This window comes from Diprion similis, chromosome 10 (assembly GCF_021155765.1).
Source record: "Diprion similis isolate iyDipSimi1 chromosome 10, iyDipSimi1.1, whole genome shotgun sequence".
Taxonomy (NCBI): Eukaryota; Metazoa; Arthropoda; class Insecta; order Hymenoptera; family Diprionidae; genus Diprion; species Diprion similis.
The window spans coordinates 19,154,773-19,176,691 of NC_060114.1; the positions used below are offsets into that span (position 1 = coordinate 19,154,773).

The following is a 21,919-nucleotide window of genomic DNA, read 5'->3' on the forward strand; positions in this document are numbered from 1 at the left end:
CTGATTACGAAAGTCTCGCTGTGATCAACAGAAAAAAAACGTCTCGACACTGAATTTCAATTTTAATAATCACTTTGCTAAGTAGAATGTTAAAAAAATCACATAATTCAATTATTATTTCACTATAAGGTCCGTGTTTCGTTCATCCGATACTAAAATTGAGAAATTCCTTATTTTATAATCCAAAATCAATTCATTACAGATTTTCGTATTAAACATTTCGTATTTTACATTTGGTTTGTTGCAAAATGATCACGGATCTTTTTTTTTCTAACTAGATCTTTGAACTTGCCAATCCTAACGAGTGAAAATAAGAATAATTGACGATCAATTGAGGCGGAAAATTACTTTTTTTTAATTTAAAATATAGAGAAAAATCTGTGTACATTAAATTGAAGAAAAAAAAAAGAAAACAGCAATTTGATTCGCAGTGGAATAATAATTGGTCTTTTGACAAACGATTGACGCAAGATTTTCGCTAAACTGACAAACGTGCATTAATCATCCATTTGGTGGTTACGATATCGCGTCGCTGATAAGCCTTAAGCTCAGCCCATTCTACAACCGTCGATGCGGCGGGTCGGATGCTTGTGCAAAAAGAACGATACTAGCAGTCGAGTCGAGATGTGTGTGTTGTGTGTGTGTGTGTCATGTATACATAAGTTTTTTTTATTTCCGTTTTTGTTATATCTAACAACAAGTTGCGGCGACGCTCGCGAATATTTTCAACAGTTCTAAAGGACTTTTCTTGTGGAGCTAATCGAAAGCTTGAAAACTTTTGAACGTATTCTTTTCAAACCGTTTATTTTTTATAAATATTTGAAATCGATCGCGAATGCTAATTTTTTTAAATCTGAAAAAATTCTCAAAAATCTAGCGAATGACACAAAACACCCCCCCCCCCCCCCCCCCCCCCCCCCCGTTACGGAAAACGTGGGCCGAATTTTTTTTCTATTTTTTTACCACCCAACTCGGAATTTTTAATTCTTAAAAAATAAACTGTTGGACAAGAAAATTTTAGAAAAATTTAGGTCCCGTTTTTTACCGAGTAGAATGCTAGAAAAAAAACATGAAACGATTTTGAAATGGTCGGGGTTTAACACTGGTCGATTTGGCATGGAATACCCCATATACGTATATGTGTAGAGAGAAGAAGAAGAGATACGGTTCCCATCACGTGTATCTACACCCAACAACGAATGCGATACGTGGGCGAGTTGAGACATAACATACTTACGTCACGACGGGGTTGATGTGGGATGCAAATAATTATGTAAACAACCGATCGAACGAGTGAGTCTGTAAACAAACCGACACGCCTGTATCATCGTGCAGAGAGAGAAATCGGCATTTCGTTGTCGAGATCATTCCAGTTTCATTCCAACTACCAACGATCATCCTCGCGTTAAAGAACTGCGAAGAAAAATATGATGATTAGCTTAGCAGATCGTCGAATGGTGGAAGAATTTTTTTTAGAATGTTTATGTGTAGGCGTAAGTCAGAGGAAACTTCATTTCACGCGAAGTTAGTCGAGCTAACTTGACGAAGTATGATGAAAAAAACATTCATTATTGTGCAATTTTTCGAATCACTTATCCAAGGAGTTGGAAAATACAATTTGTTTATTGCAGTTCATTAAATTTCAGAAGAAACAATTTCTTCTAAACGTACTAAATCGTTACAGTAACGTTACTAGCTTCAACCTCATTCGAATTAAAGTAACCCGTCAATTGTAACGAAACGTTGAAAAAATATCCACGATTTCTAACCTCAAATTACTATGAGGATGATGATGTTAGTAACGTTACAGTAACGATTGATGTTCCGGGGGAAAATCGTTGCTGCGTACATTAAGGATTGCCTGAAATTTGGTAAGCCACGGTGATAAACGAATCTTAATAATATATTTTGAAAAGTCAAGTTCTTGAAGGTTATCCAGAAATTTCATAGCAATGATTTTACATTGAGTGACGTTTCGTTGCGTTTACGTTACCAAATCGAGCGTCGTGAAATAAATTACGTTTACAATTAAGATATCAATATATTTCACTCAAGTTCGGACAATTTGCGTAATACAAGAACTTACCTTAACCTTTATTAACCTAATCTAACCATTATTTTTCAAGTTCACAGCGACTTTAAAGTAGTTTTGTGTTCTAAATATCAACAAGTTTTGCATTATTGTGATTTACCGAATTCCATGCGTTACCGTAATCGTGAAATAACGTTTCTTTCGAAACGTTAATCATTACAATATAAAGTTACTAAAACTTCGACTTCATATCTATCTAAAAAAAGCAAACTTGTCGCCTGCACTTCTTGACGATGTCAATACATACATATTATATGAATATATATATACTTTCGGGGATCATCAGTGAACTTTGGACGATTCAACACGGCTTTAATCTCCATCTCTGACTTCTCTCTCTCTCTCTCTCTCTCTCTCTCTCTCTTTCTCTCTCTCTTAAACCTATACCGTTGTAATGAACCATTTGTATGATTAATAGACTCCGGGTATATAGCGCTTATCCTTCCTCCTCCGTCAAATTAGCCCCCAAACTACACAGATTTTCACCGCGATCATCATCATCGTCCGCAAGAGAGAGCCATTATCATAATTAGAAACAAGCCGATCCTAAATCCAGAAAAAAAACTATCTCATCTCTGATTGGCTCCCGTTGCTTGCACCCCCTCCCTTCAACCGATCTCTTATCTTTTATTAACACCAAAAATCTCCTCGATCATCACGTGTCTATGGATATTGAGAAAAATTTCATTCGTTATAATCGTAGTAGAAAAATTATGTACCAAAAAATTGCTTCCGTGTTTTAATCACGGTTTTGAACGTGGTCAATCGAATCATACGAAATTATGATCAAAAGTTTTCAAAGAATCTTTATTTCCGTCATATCGTGCACTTTGTTATTCTTATACATATATATATATCACATTCTCAAATATATATATATATAAATAACGAATACCTATAATTTGACTTTTTTTTTTTTTTTTTTTCAGTTTCATAACGCGATTTTTTATGCGGCCAGAAGGAGGAGACCCTTTGTGTCTACCTCGGTTTTATTCTACATCCTTCTTATATATGTATTATCCTTTTGCCAGCCAGTCTTTCTTTATTTCACATAATTCTTTTTTTTATGACGTTACCTACATTTTCCATATATATATATATATGCATACATAATAATACCTGATTCCTTGAGAGAAGCTATTAAAGTTCTTCTACTTTGCTATTCCCTTTTCAATTGTCGAACCAGCACTATAACCACCACGAACCTCTTTTACTGCCACTGTATATATATATATCAATCCGTATAACTGCCATAATACCGAAAAATATATATTTTTTCAAGCTTTATACATTCGTTTTTATTATTTCAGTATATATTTTTGACGCAGGCAATTTTTTTTTTCTCCCAAACGTTTTCGCTGTACCGTTTAAAAAGTTGATAAAAGAAGAACAGAAATCAGACGAAGTAAAGTGTTATTAACACAGGAATAAGATATGATCATCGCTGTATATAATGTATGTATATATATACGAGCGTGACGATTTGATAACAACATGAGACTGTAATCTCGCTGCCATGCTTTGCGGGTACGAAAGTCGAGAGACGGATTGCGGTTCACCTCGATTCTCACGAATTCTTCATTGTTATTATCATTACTCTCATTATTATTATAATCATATTGTCATTACTTAGCGTCTCTTATTATTAATATTAAATATTAGTTTTCACCCGAATTCTTTACCCGCGTATGAAAAAATAAAGAAATTAAAAAAAAGTTGCTGCATTCTGACTTTTATATTATCGATGAATATTTTCATATTTCCGAAACGATCGGTTAGTCAAAGAGAAAAAAAAAAAATTAATAAGTAAAAACGCGAATTTAAACATGGAGCGAGAGAAATACATGACAGACGGTGACGAGTAGAGGAGGGAGAAATAATCTGGCGAAAGACAGGTTTGCCTGAACGAATGGAACGAACGATATAAAAGAACGTCCAAATACCGCTGAGACGACTATAAAGAGACCGGTAACAAAAAACGGCAACGGAAGAAGGACGGAGAAATATAGGGAGAGAGAGAGAGAGAGAGAGAGAGAGAGAGAGAGAGAGAGAGACGGAAGAGAATAATAGTTTTTTAGGGTAGTTGGCGCTATGAATCAACCTACGCGTCGCTCGCACGCCTCTCTAGCGCCCAGAATCGCAGAACCCATAACCCAGGATCTCTGTAATCCAGAGGGATCGTGTGGCGGTGGGGAAACGAAATAGACGAGAGCAAAGTAGAAGCCGGTTTCGTCATCTCTTTTTCTCATCACTCGCTTTTATATTCAGTTCTTCTTATTTTTAGTTCTTTATTTTACTAAATTTTTTCTACTCCTCGTCCACCACTTCATTGTAGGGTCTTTAAATAAAAGAGAGAGAGAGAGAGAGAGAGAGAGAGAGGGAGGATAGGATAGGATGGAAGTGAAAGACATCGAATCTGGTACTTTGCATGGTTTTTACTCAAGATATTCATAAATTCGAAAAGCATGTTCGTATAAACACTCGATAAAACTCAACTGTTGCTCAACACTCGCTTTGGATAGTATAACCATCCTTTTTTCTTCTTCGACACCCTCTGCTATCCTACAGGCTTTCCTCTCATTCTCAGCTCTTTCAGCTAAAGAATTACCGCACAAATCTTCTGCGATGGAACTTAACCCCAATTGATCACTCGGGGCGAATATGATACCAAACGTTTTTCAAACACGGTACCTGGTAGAGTCTCGTGGTACCTTAACTTTTCCGATGCTTAACAATACTTCAACAATAAATTTTTGCTGGGAAATCAGAGAGCTTTTTCCACGATCCTTGAACGATGTCTAGATATTTTATTCAGAATTTTTGGAACTCGTCGTTCAAGCACGATATCGCTTGTTTGGAGAATAGGGTACGCGATTCTATTGAAGTGTGGCCAATCGGAGTTGAGGATCTGCCCTGGTCGATATCGACATTGATGTAAATATCTCCAAATATCAAAGCCCACGTGTTCCAGACGCTAAAAAGGACGTAACAGCCCCATTTTATACACCATTCTGAACAAAAACACTTTTCACTGCATCTTCATGCGACACAGGAATACAGAAATGGCACAGATTCTACAAAATGGCAATAGTAGGTTCGTAGAATTCTTTTTCGCGTTTTAGGTACGTGAATTTCCACATTTGAAGATATAGAAATCCACATCGATATCGATCAGGGCACCTCCTTAATGTGTATGATCTACATGCCTCTATGCGTAGACCTGTTCCTACTTATCATCTAGCTACCCAACCATCCAGAGCCCATATTTACCGAAACGTGAAAATCGCTTCTTCTTCAGCTTCCTGCAATGGTTGGTTCTTCTGAAATCTTGCGCGTGAGAAAACGGCGATAACGGGTATAAGGAGTCCCGATTCCTGACTACCGACACCACGTACCACACTCCCTACTCCCGGTATTTTCCCAGGGGAGGTCTTCAGTCGCTACTGCTTCCCAGTTCTCTCTCCGGGTTGTAGATGCAGAGACGCTTTTCTCCGCTCTACTTACCACGTACCGCGAAACCTCATACATACCTTATAGACTAAAATTCACAGGGTCATTCGGATACGACTGTAAAGTTCCCCAGAGGATATTAATATAGATTCTTCATCCGAGTACGTGAGATAAGGACACTATATTCTATAGCGAAAAGTTCTTAAGGTACTACTTATAAATAAGTATTCAAAGGAGTCAGAAACCCATGTGATCGAAGATCAATTAACGCTTCACCGGATGTTTGAAGTTCTATTACGATTAACAAGAGAGGAAGAAATTAAACGATGAGTTTGCAGCGTTGCGGTTGGAACAGAAAACCGCAGTTACTCTACCAAGTACTGTGATCTGTATTGTTTGGAAACAGTGAAAACTCAACTTGGATGAAACGATCAAACTCTCTCTTCGATTGGCCAATATATTCGAATCCATAACGGACTAGGATGACTAGATTTGAACCTGTTCCGAGTGTTTCCAAAAGGTTTGAATAATGTCGCAGCATGAGTTGGCATATAACGGCTAGTGATTCGAATCGACTTGATTCCTATCACGTGATTTCGTACGATTTCAATCGATTTCACTGACCAAATAAACTCTCAGAATCGATGCTCAACACAGCAGTACTTCCATCAAGTTTCGATCAGTTTTCGAAGGATGATTGACCTCAGCCTCAGCTTAACGACTTACTATTCCTTCGTTATTAGATCTCGATTGATCTAAACTTTAGGTGATGGATCCTGAACCACCACCATCCCCTATGCACTTGTAACCTAGTATAGGTTTGCGTTTACTGGAAGGTTTGAGTTTTAAGGTTTGACGCTTGATAGTCAGGTTCGTCTCAGTCGCTCATCCACCTTCCCAATTCCATCTCTCCTTGACGTCGTCGACTTGACGTCGTGATAAGGCGCCTTGTGACGCACCGTGCCGTTTCGTACCTTACGGTGCCGCGAAAAGAGCTTTTCGAAGTTGCTCCAGCCTTCCAAGCCGTTTACCCTTTGCATGCCTTTTGCTTTTGCTGCCGCTCCAAATTGGCCTACTCGTTTACGCGGCCCTGAAACACGCCTGTACTATAACCCTTTGGTACGTTTGCCGACGAATTGAACCTTTTATGGTATTTGGACACACGCGTCTCCCTGACACGCAATTTTAGTGCCATTTCTGCTTTTCTGTTAGGATGAAATTAGTCAGCAACGTTACTGTTGTAACGATTCATGTTTCAGAAAAAATGCTACTTCACATCTTCAGGGAGTGTTCGGGACTTAGTTAAACGTTATAAACGGAATATACTTTAATTTTGAAAAGCCAAATCCTTAAAGGTCATTTTTAAATTGTTTTGTCTTGTTACTGCGTTGACGTTACGAACTTCAACCTGACGATTTTCTCTCTTCACTTCGGTCTATCCCTTCTTTTCTCATTCTTCACCATTTCTCACCTACAACCTAGTCATGACAAAACTGCAGAACGACAGACTTGCGTTATAATTTGATTGCACAATCTTCTCTCTATCCACTTGATCGACAGCATCGAAGAGATGGAGACAGAACGCTTCTGACACCACTGCAGTGACAACCGTTCCTTACCATCCCTGCTCTCTCTGGTACATAATTTATGTTTATTTTATCATTGAGAAAATAAGGAAGCGTCTAGTTAAACCTAGAGAGAGAGCGAGAGGGTGAGCGAGGCCTTAAGATCACCGAGCTTTTGCTGCACTGCATCCATCCTCCGCCACTTGTTAAGAGGCCGTTTCTTAAACTCAAACTATTTGCTGTCGACTTTCCATCACGGTGAAATGTTTGTATACGAGAAATGAGTTTTTCTATCAGTTATTATAACTCGATTACTTACAATCTGTCCTCGATCAATTTTGGATTGATATAAAGTCACCAGACATTGTAAGAAGATGAAAAAGATGATAAGAATGGTTTGAGCTTGAAAATTTAAGGAATTCCCTTGCATCTGGACTACGCTCGTCCTTTGGAATAGCGCTTTATTCTACACCACCATATGCCTCGAATGCAAGAGACGAGCAAGGTGTCAGTTTCTCTCCCTAATTCGACACACTAGGCGATCCTCTCTTTCTCTCTCTTCCCCTCTCCTTGGACAGACGATAACTATTAAACTCGGAATGACTTCATCCAATTAGCTCTGCGGTCACTTTTTCCCACAGGAAGCATTCCGGCTGCAGTGTATGCTATGGACACATATACACATACATGTACGTATGTATGTTGTATACACATGTTTAGAGATGGATAGATCGTATAGGGACCATCCTCGGCTCACTTGACATTTATCACTCTGTCTGCGTGTTAAAGTCTTGTTATATATATATATATATATACATATATATACACTATATCCACGGAACGCGAACCATTCGACTGATGACGATCATCATCGTGTATGACGACAAAAGTCCTACGACAGATGTTATGTGTATCCAAATAATAGTTTAACCATTAATCACTCGCCAAGTTTATGTTTTACCTACTTGAATTTTTCTTTACATGAAATCTGTGATGTTAATCGTAAAGTTGTCATTGATGGTTGGTTAAATATACGAAACGTCGCCGTCGTGAGAATCATTGAACAAAGAACCAAAAATGATCGGTAAAAAAAAAAAAAGAAATTTAAAACCAGTTCCAAGTTACTCGAAGTCGAAAACTCTGTGGATAAAAATTTATGTGATACCATTGAATTGGGTCAGTACCAAAGTCAATTTATATTTTGACCGGATGAAGTCATCAATCCTCTCCTTGACATTCAACGATATGAATGCAAAGTGTAGCCTCCATAATCCGGCTTCGTTTTTCAAGACTTGTTCACATACTGTACGTAAATAGGAAAACAAGTTTTCGTGGGATTCCAAAGTGTGGACAGTATCTACCTACCTAGGAACCCACCGGTAGCACCTTGAGAATATTCCTTGATACGCAAGGTAAACAGAGAAATGTTCGCTGTCATAAATCTTGGACATTATACCTAGTTTTCGGTGAACAAGGTATATTACACAATGTAGGTATATAAATGTATACACTATACATATACGTATAAACGTGATGATGTACCTTACGGGTATCATAACGTCGTTGTAACTTCGGTGCAGTCACACCTCTCGGCAGCTTTAGAGAGAAGGTGGCGAAGAGAGTATTCTCCAATAGTTTAGGTGTAGGTGTAGGTGTAAGTGTGTAGTCGCAAGCGTTTCAAAGTGTTTGCCATTTTCATTTTTGTATTTGTATTTGTGTTTGTATTTGCACAACGGAAGAACCGCCCCATCCACCATCCCTGACGACGTTGCATCTACTTAGGGTGCTGCACACAATAAATTCACGTGTATATACGTTTCCATTTTCCTCACTAGGCAAGCAAAAGCAGGCAGGCAGGCAGCAGATACACCCCATGAAACCCCCTGAGCTAATGTACTACGTCGTCACGCTCCTCTCTGCAGTTCAGTGCAAGGTAGAGACCCCGAAGCACATCGGCTACCGATGCTAACTACCTGAAAAACTACCTGCAGTCTTTCCTCTTCCTCTTTATCTCTCTCTCTCTCTCTCTCTCTCTCTTTATGACGTTTTCCCGTTTGACTATTGGGGAAAATCCATCTCCATGCTTGTGCTTTGTTTGCCGACGAGGGAAAAGAGGTTTGACATTCGCGTTTGTTGCTTCTTCGATGATTGTGTTGCATGCCGAACAACTTGGCGGTGGAACCACGACGAGGAGGGGGCAGAGCCAACGCTAAGCCGATTATCCATCCGGATTATACCGTTTGCCCGCACCTTTTCACTATATGCGGGTCAATAAGCGCCTGTTTGAGTGCTTGCCTGCCTGCCTACTTTCCTCGATGGTTTTACCAATCTTTTATGCATTTATTTATACAGTTTATGGTCTTGTCTTCCTTGAGCATACACTCTACGACACGTGTGTCTGTGTACCCAGGACAAAGCTCCTCCCCCTCCTACTCCTCCTTCTTCTTGATGTATGTACCTCAATTAGCCTGTCTTATTCGTTTTTCCCTTATCGTTTATGTCGTACGATTATCGTAGCTGTCTTCACGCGACTTTTCACACTCTAGAAATTTAAATCTGTGAAAATTCACTCTTTCACATTTATGACTATGTATACCGATGGGAAAAACAGGACGTATGCGGTCTTGATGTCGAATCAGCGACTCACGAGGTCTTAATCATTTTTTAGTATGAGTTTTGTTTACCAATCCAAAAAGGATTTGCGATTTTTTTCAGTCTTCCGCCACTGGTGGAAATTTTTGAAAATAATTGACACTGAAAAAATTCACACTGATTTTATGATTTAAAATGTGGTTTTTGAGCAGCACGCTACAATGGGTTCTCAATATTTATTAATTCGTTCCCCAAGTTTTTAGTTTTTCCAATGCTTGATCTTCGAATTCGTGACGTTGTGTGATTCATTTTTTATTTTATTATGAATTTCCTGGATTATTTTGCAATTCTTTTCAAACGTCAACGTCTAATTTTACTCGAATTTTTCAAAATTTTTCTTTACTTGCGGTATATTGCACTAGTATTACGATTTTCGTAAAAACGTTTGAAATTTTGCTCACAACCAGCGTTGCAATAATTTTCTTAAAATTAACTTTCCAATTTTACTTAAATTGCAAAAAATACTGCTCAATTATTGTCATTTCACTTCAACTTTGCAATTTTGCTCAACTTTCGATTTTCCCCACGGATTTACCTCAACATCGCGAAGTTTATATCTCAATTTTATTCGACTTTAAAAATTAAATTTATTTCCCTATTTTCTTTTCCTTTCAATTTCTTCAATTTTATTCAGCTTCTACTCCAACTCCCTGGCTTTAAACTATCCGAGGAAAGGTTCGCACTAAAATTTTCCTACTTCACATCCAAACCGTTCATGTCACTACAATACGTGTAATATCTTGTAATATCGTGCGTCACATGACCACGAAGAAACAGGCAGAAAACTTTGGTATACATATGCAATAATAAAACTACTCAAAGTACGGTGTAACTCGGTGTGAGGGAGGAAAGAGGGAACATCGCGCGGACACCTTTATACTTCGGTTCGCATGCCACCGTCGTATTAATCATCGAGTAGTGACGTGTCCGCACCTCGACGCTGACTGGTTGCTGACTGATGACGTGGTCAGTAGCTCTGGCACCTCGGCTCAGCGCCCTTCTCGTCGCGCTCCCTGTTTTACCATAAGGGTTTAGTACATAACCTATTTACCTGTCTCATTTCTCCCGTGAACAAAATCCATTCCCCCTTGATTTTCCTTATTAAAATAGTTATAGGCACGAGGTTATAGTAATATGTAGTGCGGTGAAAATTTTATCACAATTCTCGTCCGGAGGACGAGAGACGGAAGAAAGAAATAAAGAAAGAAAAAAAAAAAAAACGTTGACAGGGTCAAACTTTAATACCGTCTGGAAGTATTCTATTTAACTGTATAATATTACAGATTATAAATGGTCTCATGATGTTTTCAAATAATTCTAATGGTGCAATAGCGTTGTCGGTGGTGTTGTTTTTTTTTTTTTTTTTTTTTTTTGGTCTTTGTTTGTTTTTTTTTTGGTTTTTAAGGGCATATCTGCGAGTGTGGAAAGATCTTGGGTGAAATATTTGTGTGAAATTTGTTGAAATTCAATTCTTTTTGCAAGTTTAGAGAATATTTGAAAAAAAAATTTTCTTTCTCATTGGTCTCCTTTAAAAAAAAAAACACATTCCAAACCGGCAGAGATTATGATCGTTTGATTTTTTTTCCCCTCTTCAATTATCCCGTTTCTTCGGAAATAATCCAAAAAATATTATACAGAGAAGAAATCGAAATATCATATGAATTTTGTGTACACATACATTTTCGAATAATTAAAATCGTGCCTGCGATTTTTTTTTTTTTTTTGCATATGTTTGTCGAAACATCGGATTATTTATCAGAATCCTATTACTTATCCCTTTTTTTTTCTTTCTTCTCGACCTCGTTGCAAATTGTGTTCAAGTGTTCAAAAAAAAAAATCATTTGAACACGTTCCACGGCCATTTTTTTGCACTTGTACACCCTTTTATTTCAAAAAGCCTTGAAACAAAAATAACAAAAAAAAAAAAAAATTGAAAACTATTACCATGCGTACAATTTCAGCTGACGTGTACCTTAAAATATGGGATGAAGTGATCGATTCATTCATTCGTCATCTCAGGTGTAGGCTGATGTAGGTATTATTATACAACAGTATAAAACGGGCGGCAAGATTATCGGAGTAAAAAGTCCAGAAATTTCACCCTCACCCTCGACTCTTCGTCGTCAACGAGGAATTCTCATCAAAAAATATTTATAAAATAATTAAAAAATGCCTTCCACTTTCCCACCTTATCCTCGTTTTCCTTCCCCTTAAGACGTTGGGTGTGAGGTATTTCTTCGGTGCAGCCGGTGCAAATAAAGGAAGGGAAAGAAAGAGAAAAAAAGAGGAAGAAGAATGAGAAGGTGCTTCTATTTTCACAGAAATATCATCATGTTTTTTAGCTTTCTATACGACAGAGAGAGAGAGAGAAAGAGAAAGGATCTTGATCGATCTTGGCAACTGCGACTTACCCGTTAGGTATGAAAACCGCCCTTCTTCTTCAACCCCTTTGACCTGACATTTTCCGAGCCCCTGACCACCCCTCATTAATTCTTCATCCTCCTTTATTATGCACCATTCTTCAATATTACAATATACTTTCATCTTACTTTATGCTTGGATTTTTAATTAGTCGGGTGATGCCGAGTGGTAACCTATGGAGTAACGTATACGTATAGTTTATTCCGTGATAATTGTAGGTCAAAATATTTATTACACAAAAAATAGTGCGAAAATCGAAATACAAAAATTAAAAAAATTATCTATCACAGTCAAGAGAAAGGTATAAATATGCAAAACCTTGAAAATATAGACATTCTGTTTATTTTTTACACCACGTTTTGCGAAAACAGCAAAATTGGAGGTTTTTACATGAGATTTTTTGCATTTTCCTCGAAAACTGTTGTTGATAGATAAAAAATGATTCGACCATCGTGCAGAGCGGAAAATTCTACATCGAATTGTATTCTCATATGTCGGAAACGTAGTCGGATTACCACATGCAGAAAAAGGAAAGCATTTCTCCAAAAGTCCCTAGATTCCGTCGATAAGTAGGATTTCTTTTTTATCAATTTGTTAATCCGACTCTGTTTTCGACATATGAGAATACAATTCGATGTAGAATTTTCCGCTCTGCACGATGGTCAAGTCATTTTTTATCTATCAACAACAGTTTTTGAGGAAAATGCAAAAAATCTCAGGTTTTGCTGATTCCTCGAAACCCCAGCTATGCAGCTCAGAAATGACTTCAGATCCGAGTTCCTGAGGGTCGAGAACCCCCAAAAAACCAAAATACCCTCATTGGTTGAATATTTTGAATTCAGACCTATTTCCACTGGACTAACTTCTCTACCGTTTGTCGTTGATCCTTGTTAATGAAATGATTAAAAGAATGATTCACGCCGAGCTTGAGCGTGCGTGGCGGCATCAGGAACACCGGCGCAAAGACAGATGCTCCTGGTTGTTACTTTCCTTAATGAGTTGTAATTAATGGTTTAACATACATACGTCTACTCCTAAGAACCGGTCACTGCCGCTACTACCGCTGCTCGTCGTAATTCTGCTTCTGCACATCGGCATCATCAGCCTTACGTACGTCTTACATACGTATAACAACTCGCTAGCTCGGCTGCTATTTACTCACTTAAACCGACTCTCCCGCGGCTCTAAACTTACTTCATTTACTTACACACGAATCTATGGAATTTTATTATTTTCCTTGGGATGCTGTGAGAGCAGATGCTTATGGAAACTGATACACGCGACTGCATGTATGGGGAATTCTATGCGAAACCAACCCTTATTATTTGTGAAATTATTTCCAAATTTTTTGCTGCTGTTGTCCCAACTCTGAATCACCGTGCCTGGATTTTTTTTTCTTCTTTTTTTTACACGTTTTATTCAACTCGTCGTAATTTGGGTAATTATGAAGATTGAGAGTGATTTTGGAAAGCACCGTTTTAAAAAAACAGTTGAAAGTGCAGGGAAAAAAAAGAAAGAAATTGACAAAAATCACTCCATAATCTAAACAGCCTAGAAATGTGATAAGTGAAAAATAAAAGTTTTGAGAATTTCTTCGGGAATTCTCATACCATTAAAACGATGTTTTACCTGTCCGAAAAAATTTAAAGCAATAAAAAAAATTGGTCCATCATCGTTTCGGTCTGTAAATGTTTGAAGAAGAAAACACAGTGTTTGATAATTTTTTGAGTCTTTTGAAAAAGGTCGTTTTCAAAATCACTTTCATTATTTATAAATAATTAAATGAAGTTGAATGAAAAATCTGAAAAGAAACGAAGTACCGATTCAGAGTTGGAACAATTGCAGAAAAAATGTTGTACAAAATGAAAAATATCGAGGCTCAGACGCGTTGGTCGGGTTCGCATGGAATTCCCCATACATACTTGGTCAAATTTGGTCACCGGGTATAAGAAAAGGTAGTACCGTCACTCTGTGGAGGGTGAATCAATAGTTTCGTTTGCTTTAGCCACACGGCTGTCTGACATTCGCGTGTTTTCGTGGCGAATTTTAATCATCAGATAGATAGATAGATTGATAGATAAATAGATATTGCAACGTCCATTCGCGTACATCCAAATCCCACGTGCACATCGTCTCGCCTTTCATCTTTGATCCGCCTGTTAGCACATACGAGTCAAAGAGATGAGACGATAAGAATCTGGGAAAGTAGTGGTCAAAGACTTTTTCGCCAATCCGTCTTTCAACCTGTCACAAAGGCTTACACTTTTTTACGCGAAACACTAAAAAACCCGACGCTTTTCCACACTGCGGTTACTAACCCAGTCGAATTAGACCAAAAGAGGGGCTGACGCCGAAAAAATTTTGAGTAACAATTTTCCTTCGGAAATTGTTGGGTAGGGGGGGGGGGGGGGAGGTTACCGGCGGTCTACATTTCGGTTTTCGGTTGTTTGGAATTAAATTTCTTACAATTTTAGTCACCATTAATTTTTCCCTACGATCGATATTTTTCGATTAAGACTCGAAAATAAGGGGTGAATTTTTTTTTTTTCCGAATCAATTTTTTTATTCCAAATTATTTCGGTAATAACCATTTTTCATGTAAAATGGAAAATAGACGTGATTATGCAATAATACAATTTTACCCCCTTTTTTCGGGCCTTAATCGAAAAATATCGATCCTAAGGAAAAATTGATGAGGACTAAAATTGTAGAGAAAGTTTATTCCAAACAATTTTGGTGATTACCATTTTTCGTGTGAAATTGAAAGTAAACGTGTTATTCAGTAAATTCAAGATGGCGGCTGAAGCAATGGGGTGCGAATACCGAAAATCGAAATGTATAAAAATCGCTATTTGCAATTTTTTCAAGGTCAAATCCTAATTCGACTGGGCTATACCGCGGAGCCCCGAAAACGGGAATTTACGGAGAGTGACGAATCGTAGCCGCGTAAAGACGATTTGTGGTTACGTCGATCGGCTCATCAACCCGTTTCCGACTCATTTTTCTCTCAATATTTCATACCCTAAGTGTACCAGGTACACGTCATGTAATACAAACTTCATCTTTTATACCTAGATATGTCTACGCTTCTTGCGTAAGTGATTTAACCGTATATAGATAATGTTGTGCCTGTAGTAAGATTCTACCACTACTCGAGGGTGAAATTGGTTTTGCACCTAATTTAACGACCCACGATTTTTCCGCGGCACAAAAAGCCTGCAAGGTATAGATTTTCATATTATTCATTCATTCGGTTCGCATTTTCGTGTTTATACATATCTATGGATGTATATATGTATATATATATATATGTATGATACACGTCGCGGTGTTTGTTGAAGGAAACTAAGTGGGAGGATATTCAGGGTTGAAGGTACGAGTAAAATATAGTGAGCGAATGTTCCTACTTCTCGTTCATTTTCGTCGCACAATTTATTTACGCAGCAGACGGCTTGGCTCGATACCTTCGCGATTATACACCACTTTACGAAATTTCACTTATTCGGTTTTACCCGCATGGAAGAACTTAGGTCAGAAAATTTTTTATTGGGCCGCTCACCAGATGTGTTTCAAATCGTTGAGAGAAAAAAAAAAAAAAACTCGGTGTAAAGTTTCAAGCCTTTATGTCAACTGGAACATGTGCTTCTAAGTTCCGAAAGTTTTGAATGTAAAGTACGTGTAGTTTTTAACAATAGTTGTTGCGTTTTCTATGACTTTCGTATGAATTGAGGGATCGATTTGGAACTTGGCAGATTTGTTGTTGTTGTTGATGTTGTTGTTGGGAAAATGATTTTTCTGTCTAGATGAATTGCAAAGACATTTTTGTTCACTTCTTTTGCGCAAAAATACTGATCGAAGTAATTTTTTTTTTCTGATTTTTCATCAAAAATATGTAATTGCGACGATAATTTTTCAATTCGCTTGATTGTGTGACAAAATTTTGCTACTAAGGAAAGAAGCGAAAAGAAAAAGAAAAAAACAATTCTTAATTTAAATATATTTATTACACGCAAAGCAAATATTTTTTGCAATCCAACGATTCTCGAATCATGGCACATAAATTTTTTTTCACTCTTCTTCTTCACTCGCCTTGTTGTTATTTTTTCTCCTCCACCTTCGGACCTCGTTCTCTTTGATTTATTTTGCTTTCTTTTTTTTTCTCTTTTTTACACAATATTGTAACTATTTTAAACGCGAGAAGGTGTGTAGGGATGAAAAAGATGAAAGGAACGAGGTGTTCCAGGTGTTCGACCGAGCGGCATGCAGGCGCGAAAGACTTTTCGGTTCGGTGATCTGCTCGGCCAACTGCACGTATTGAAAAAATAAAGTAAATAACGGCATTATCGACGAAGAGGAGAAATACGCGCCCTCTTTTTCGATCTTCCCCTTTGGTGAATAGAATAAAATTGAATAACGACGATGTCTACGAAGCTGGAAAACTAGAAAACTAGAAAGCTACAACTGGACCTACAACTACAAACTACGACAACTACTACTACTAATTCAACTGCAACTACAACTACAACTACAAATACAAACCACAACAACTACTACTACTGCAACTACAACTACAACTACAAATGCAACTAGAAAGCTACAACTACAACTACAACTAAAAAGCCACAACTACAACTACAACTATAATCACAACTGCAACTACAACTAAAACTAAAAAAACTACAACCACAATTACAAACTACAAATACAAACTACAACTACAACTACAACTACAACTACAACCAGAAAGTTACAACTACAAATATAAATACAACTAGAAAGCTACAACTACAACCAGAAAGTTACAACTACAAATATAAATACAACTAGAAAGCTACAACTACAAGTACACACAACCAAAACTCCAACTACAAAGCTACAACTAGAATTATTATAATAGTAATAATAATAACGAAAAGATGAGTCACGTTGGTGTGCAAAGTTTTTACCGCTTTTATCTTTGTGATCCTTCTTTCCATTTTTAATTCACTCATTAAATTCAGTGAATATACAGAAAAATCAACGAAAAGAACGCGCAAAACGTTACCAAGAAACAAGTGAATAACTGAATATAAATTTTTAGTAATGTCGGGAGAATTAAATACTTACCTCCATTACTTGTTAATAAATTATTTGAAACATCGATTCATTCAATAAATTTCGAGATTGTGATGCCTGAGTAATTTTATTTATCGCCGTAGAATAATGTTCAAAATTGTGAGAATATACCACACCAGCTGGCTAAAAGCAATTTTATTAAATAGTACATAAACGATTATTACAATGATTGGGATACTATTACTGGTTTATAGCATATGTATATTATCGATTTTCAGCCCTACACGCGGCTTATAAACCTTGAAACATCAAAGGGCATCGACATATATGTCGAGGTGAAATGATTATTTCGTACAGGAAATAAAGAATTTATCGTTAATGGCAAACCCAAGTTCTAATTTAGTTTTAATTGAAATTTTCCTGGTATTTTCTTCTGTTTTTTTTTCTGATCCCGGAAGTATGTTATTTTTTTTACCAAACACTTTCGTCAATTGTGATGATTACCGATTGTATCTAAAATTCTTTCGTACAAGCCCTGAGAAATTTTACACAGTGTGTACAAACAACAAAAACAGAGTCCGAGTAAAAATAATATTTTTTATTAAATTAAATGTTTTCGAAACTTGTCAATCAGATTCACTTTGCGGTATTAAAAAGGAAAGAAATAAATCCGAGAGAATCGCGAGTTACTTTCTATCACTCTCGACGGTTCCAATTATTTTTAATTGCATTTTCAATATATATACATTATGTGTATATATGTATAGATACGTATGCATGTGCGTATAAACGAGTACTCGAGTTTAAATGAATATATTAAAAGCAACAGTGTAAAATTGAAATTCTATATTTCCCATACATACCTATATACGTTTATGTATTATAAACGATATTAAAACGACGTCACGTCATCCATTTAACATCGAAATTTTCCTCCAGGGGTGAAATTTTGTATGCAAACGTCGTCAAGCTCGTTCTTCGTAAATAGTATACGAGAGATATGAAAATTTGACGAATAAAAAGGTCAAAAGCTTCCTCGAAAAAAAATAAGAATAACAAATGTAATAATAAACATACCGCAAGCTTTTTAATTATATATATGATACCTACTAAGACCTGTTCTAATTTCCCGCTTCAGACCTACTCGCGAAAGGTCGTGTATAAAATGTACTAAATTACTAAAATTCTCTATCCTTTGTGTTTCAGGAATAGCTGAAGCACCCCTCAGGATGGAGTGCCGTTGGGCTCGGCGGAAAGGCCTTTTTGCAGGTTGCACACTCTTCCATCTACTACTCCAACTACTCGTCGGTAGTCACACGGTTGCTGCGAGAAATTCTGGTGAGTCGATACCCACACACACCCAAATCACTCTCTCCCTTTTTTTTGCAACTTTCTTAGAAGTTCTTTCGAATCAGGGCAATACATGGATTTGTTTCTTCTCGAAGAGGATCTGAAACGATGCGATGAGAAGAATAGCTACGGATCATTCTCTGAACTTCGTGACTTTTCCGAATCTCTTTTTACCCTTTTCATTTTCATTATATACGCGGTATAATTCTTTCGACAACGTTTGTAATACATCTTGTAACACCCTTGAAGATAGCTTGTTATGGTTACACGGTAGCTGGTTGTGTACAGAGTGAATTCCTAAAGTCTGCATGCATAAAATCCAATGCACACGCGCTACAATCCGAGAGAAGTTCTCTGCGAGAGCTACCAACAGTCATTAACGTAACCTCAAAAATTTTGTTACAATTGCGCCCAACACCGACGGATGTCCAAATTTTTTAGGTTACGTTCATGACTGTTGGTAGTCCTTGCAAACAATTGTTTTCGAGTCGTAGCGCATGCGCAGTGGATTTTAGCAGACGACGTACCATTCATTCGTCAGAAATTCACCCTGGATATTCATAAAAGGTTATGGATACGCGCGTATATGTATACCATATAACACGTGCGAGGATTTGAATTCGGAAAAAGCTTACGATCGAAGCGAATGGCTGTTCGGGCGTTAAATACGTACACATAGATGTATAAAAGCTGGGAAACATCGGCGCACGTCACAATTTTTACTCACCACCCTCCAGTACCATCTGGAAAAAATAAACCGCATCTCACCTCCTCGTGTACGAAATTTAACGACGCTTTGTTTTTCTGACGTACCTATATATTCGCTTATAACTCCGTAACTACCGAACCAATTTTCACCATCTTTTTTTTTGTGAATAGCTACAACGTCTGGCTAGAATATTGGTACATATAGTTATAACCAGATCAACGGTTTCGAAGACCTAACGATATTTGTAAGCCAAGTCGGAAGGGGATGAAAAACTTATGCTAAAGCTGACTAAACTCTTAAAAACAGAGGAAAATTATCTTGAACAGTTCCCAATCTCTCGATGATCTCTACAAAAATAACGATCAATCAAAAGCATTTGTAAATATTATCAGACCGAGCCTAAAAAAACGTCCTTGAATTTTACTTGTCCTTCAAAAGTCCTGAAAGCTATCTCCGAATGTTTTTTGTATCCAGGAATCATTGTATCCTATTTTTGATGTCCTTAAATAACCTGAAAATCTTCTGGAAACGTCCTTGAATTTTTTACGGATCTTTTTCATAGGACACCATGTAACATTATACATAAGCACGCGCGAAATGCTTCCTCACTCACGCACACCTTGTTTTATATTTCGAATATTTTCTCTTGCGCTGCCCCCGTTACTTTCATTCCCTTTTATACTTTCGCTCTTCTCTCTCCCTTCCTTTCGTTTTCTCTCTTCGGCTCTGCACACCCTCGTCGTCGCCTGAGGAGGGTTAAATCCTCGGGCACCCAGTTGTTGCGAAAACTCGGAGGTGTACTTGTACATACATATACTTGTACATATGTACGTGTATATGTATAAACCGACCCTGGATCCACTTCCATCCATGTGTTCCGGTACCATCTCACCGTCTCAACCAGCATGGCACCACCACCACCACCACCACCACCACCATCACCACCACCAGGACCACCAACCCCACCAGCAGCAGCAGCAGCAGCAGTGGCAGCTTGGGGTCGTGTGTTACGGAAGATTTGTGTAACATCGGTAACACATGGTGGCCAACAATTTACTGTTTGGGTTGCCGCACCTTTTCTAGGGGGAGAATTTACCCTCTTTTTACCCTGCTGCTCTTCCTCCTCTTCTATCGTCCCCTTTTCGTTGCGCGTTTGCAACACCGCCGTCACACGCCGAGGTTTTTGGAATCAACTGTGTACTTTGCTACCTGAAAAGATAAAGTGACAGAAAAAGAAAAAAAAAACAACGAGGGCAATAAAGTGCAAGAGAAAAGAAAATATTTCTCCTCTTTTGTGGGGTTTCCTTACATATAAAATATTATATATATATATATATATATAATTTCCGGTCTCTTCCAAACGCACACACACACACACAAGCCAAATATTTGCGGCCTATTGTTTTTTTTTAAATTTAAACCGGAAGAATCTGTCTGGATAATGAAATAATACAAAGTTCACAATCTGTTACTCGTCTCGTTCTCTTTTCATCACGCGTGTGCTTTTCTTCTTTCGTTGTTTCAGATATTACAATATTACAGATAACGAGAGGAGAAAGAATTTTCATGAAAAAATTCAGGATAATCATAAGGTTGGCAATATGTATATAATAATTTTTTTTTTTCCTCACTTCAGATCAATGAACCGTTATTAAAATTAAAAAAGAAGAAAAAAAATCTTTCGACGTATTTCATGTAAACGTATAATTAACGAATTCCTTTCTTGCTTTTGTACACTGTAGAGAGTAATTGATATCCCATGTGTGTGTGTGCGAGAGAGAGAGACTTGCTTCTCTATCGTCATCGCGTCATTTCGAATCGCGCGTGCGTGATTTCACCCCTCGTATATTCTCACCCTCTGTACGTACATCCATATTATATGTATAGCTGCACCCCATCCAGGATTGACAAGTTCAATGAGTCTTACGCGGCGAATTAGCTAAAACATCTAAATTTAGGGTTGCTGAACGTGTAGGAGAAAGGGACGGGAAGGGCTTGGAAGGGGAGGGATGAGAGGCGAGAAGGGATCGGGTGCTGGATTCGTGTCATCTCCTTCCGGTTCGTTTAGTTTAGTTTACTTAGTTCCGTTCCGTTTCGTTCCGTTACCCGGAGTTGAATCAATGCTGCAGAGCATTATGCATTGCGCAAATTGAAACACGTTGCTTTGTTTATACAGAGATCAATATGTAATCATTGATTCAGTTTTATCGTGTATTATTACATTCTTTTTGTTGTCTATTTTGTGTTAGACACACTTGCAAGAAGGAATAAAATTCAACCTTTACCGACCGAGCGAACTCGTCAGTTTTTTTCTTATAGTAAACAAACAAACGAACGGAATGGGTTGAAATTTCGACGGTGCATAGCTTTTTTGTAGCGGAATCGAGTAAGGTTACTCATATCTCGAAAATGATCAAAAAAATGTGTCGTTTTTTGACACGAGTCGTTATTCCCACATTTTCCGCATTTCAGGGACATACAAGTGCACACTTGAGGGACTTTCCGCAAGAGCGAAAATAGTGAGAAGTAAAATGAGCCATCGTGAGACTGTTTTCATGCAATATTGAGGCCGCTAGACGAAAACTAGTGTGTTACAATAATTACATAAACAAAAGAAGCTCTCGC

At 37.7% G+C, this 21,919-nt stretch overlaps 1 protein-coding gene across 7 annotated transcripts in view; it reads left to right on the plus strand.

Annotated features, from left to right (window-relative positions):
- The window catches only part of LOC124411083 (latrophilin Cirl), a 138,253-nt gene that overhangs the window by 49,446 nt on the left and 66,888 nt on the right, over window positions 1-21,919 (plus strand). For all 7 annotated transcript variants that reach the window (XM_046889957.1, XM_046889958.1, XM_046889956.1 and 4 more), the window contains one exon: window positions 18,442-18,573. In XM_046889957.1, the coding sequence (XP_046745913.1) occupies window positions 18,465-18,573 (109 nt within the window). In that variant the 5' untranslated portion in view covers window positions 18,442-18,464. The remainder of the gene's footprint in view (window positions 1-18,441; window positions 18,574-21,919) is intronic.